Here is a 1894-nt window from a genome sequence, read left to right as displayed (position 1 = left end):
TAAAATTTGAATCTCTATATGTGGTATGAAACATATTGGTTTTTGTCAGTTTATTTGAAGAGAATTGATTGGCTGTAGTTCCTGTCACTGTTTGTTAAAAGTCTTGATCTTCTGAAGGCCTTTTGATTGTTTTTCTCCCCCTAATGGTGGAACATGATTATCTAATCACCATCAGCTGTGTTACTAGGGTGTGGCCTGGCCATACCCGTGCCTGTGTCCTAATAGACCTAAAGACCTGAGAGCCGAAACGTCATTCGAATAAGAGAGAAATACAAATGGAGCCAGAGTGTGTGTGCAACACTTTTTTCCTACTCTCAAGAAGAAAAATATAGAAAATCACCAGAATGATCCTTTAAGTTATAGCCCATCGGTTTGTCTTGTTGAAGTGCTGAGCGATGCCTCACTGTTTGTGGCTCTCGGCTGCCCTTCACTGCACCTCCTTGCCTTCTTGCTATGTGGATGGCTCAGCTGAGCCCGGAACGCCTCACAAAAGATGAAGTAGATTAGTGGATCCAGGCAGATGTTGAGAGCTGACAACAGGATGGTCGTCTCCTTCAGGTAGTACAACACTTGGCTCAAAGAGCACCACCTCCTCAGGAAGGTGTAGGGAAGGCGAACCAGGTGGTACGGCACGAAACAAATGCAGAAGACGCTGACCAGCACCAACATTTTCTTGCGTGACTTCATGAGCTTCTTGCAGCTGGAGGATGCCGGCTGCCTCTGCTGTGCCAGCAACACACTGCGGGAGGCGCTGTAGTAGAAGAAGACCATGGAGACGAAGACGAACAGGAAGACGGCAGCGGAGCAGGTGTGGATGATTTTGAAGAACACATTGACCTGGGCGCTTAGAAAGGCGTCACAGGTGTCAGGGACATTGGTCAGAGTTTCCTGTGTGAGTAGTGACAAGGTGACGTAGGTGATCACTATGGCCAGCTGGAAAACCCAGGTTACCGTGGAGATGATGCGGGCAGCCTGCACTGTCTGAAGGATGTGATTTCCTAAAGGATGGATGATCTTCAGATACCTGGAGAGAAGAGAGGCAGGCGTCAGCAGATTATTTCACTGATTAACAGTGATACAAATAATCAAACCACAGATTTCATGAGGAATGAAGATTCTAATTGTGTAATTAGTTCTAGAGGAGAGGACAAGGTCTTTACTCCTGCAATGATACGAGGACATGGAGAAAGCTCATGACCATTTCAGCTTGCAGGAGTTCCAATGTGCTTGTATTCTATGTCTGTGCATATGGGAAGATAAACTCACTTGAACTTGTATATTGTAAAATGTAACTTCTAACGCAAACAAAAGTTATCTTGACTAAATTTTGCATGTTGTATAAACCCCTGGTCTTCATTCAGTGGATTCAGATCTGTTAATTTATTGAACTGCACAGGTTGTTGTTTGAAATTGTAAATTTCAGCTTAAATTCAGTTTTCATCTGTATTTTCTGAGTTTGAAGTCAGTTTTTTATTTGACTGTAAGAACTTACAGCTGTAGTTGCTGCTGTTGCTCTGTAGAGTCAGTATAAAGATAATGTGCAGGAATATAAAAACAGACAATGAAGCAATAAAACATTTATAAAAAGTATTAACTGTGCTGATAAACTGCATGGTTTGTTGGAGTCTAGGGTGGGGGATCTACCTGTTAGCAGCGATGTAGCCCATGAACAGGATGCTGACGTACATGTTGAGGTAAAAGGTTGAGGCTCCAAAGGTGCAGTAGACCAGGTGGAAGGTGATGGAGCTGTTGGTGTAGCTGATGATGCGAAAGGGGAGGTAAAGGCACAGCAGGAAGTCGGAGACTGCCAGGTTCTTCAGGTAGACCATCATGATCCTGGATACCTGCTGCTGAGCTGAGCAGAAGTAAACCTTCATGGTGAAGCTGTTGAGGA

The 1894-nt window shown here is 44.2% G+C and overlaps 1 protein-coding gene across 1 annotated transcript; it reads right to left on the bottom strand.

Moving 5' to 3' along the window:
- Nucleotides 1–238: 238 nt before the first annotated feature.
- LOC121899262 (P2Y purinoceptor 14-like) lies at nucleotides 239–1894 on the bottom strand. Its single transcript, XM_042414971.1, has 2 exons — nucleotides 1645–1894; nucleotides 239–1024 (listed from the first exon to the last, which is right to left on the bottom strand). Exons 1-2 carry the CDS (start codon nucleotides 1875–1877, stop codon nucleotides 358–360), a joined length of 900 nt encoding a protein of 299 aa, XP_042270905.1. The 5' UTR covers nucleotides 1878–1894; the 3' UTR covers nucleotides 239–357.

Source organism: Thunnus maccoyii, chromosome 6, assembly GCF_910596095.1.
Source record: "Thunnus maccoyii chromosome 6, fThuMac1.1, whole genome shotgun sequence".
NCBI classification, from domain to species: Eukaryota; Metazoa; Chordata; class Actinopteri; order Scombriformes; family Scombridae; genus Thunnus; species Thunnus maccoyii.
Note: the sequence above shows the minus strand (reverse complement) of the source record. Positions and strands in the feature narration are given on the sequence as shown.

Coding starts and splice junctions, on each gene's coding strand:
- LOC121899262 (XM_042414971.1), bottom strand. CDS start 1,877: ATGAAGGTTTACTTCTGCTCAGCTCAGCAGCAGGTATCCAGGATCATG. Junction 1,025..1,644: donor GGCTACATCGCTGCTAACAG/GTAGATCCCCCA, acceptor TCTTCTCTCCAG/GTATCTGAAGATCATCCATC.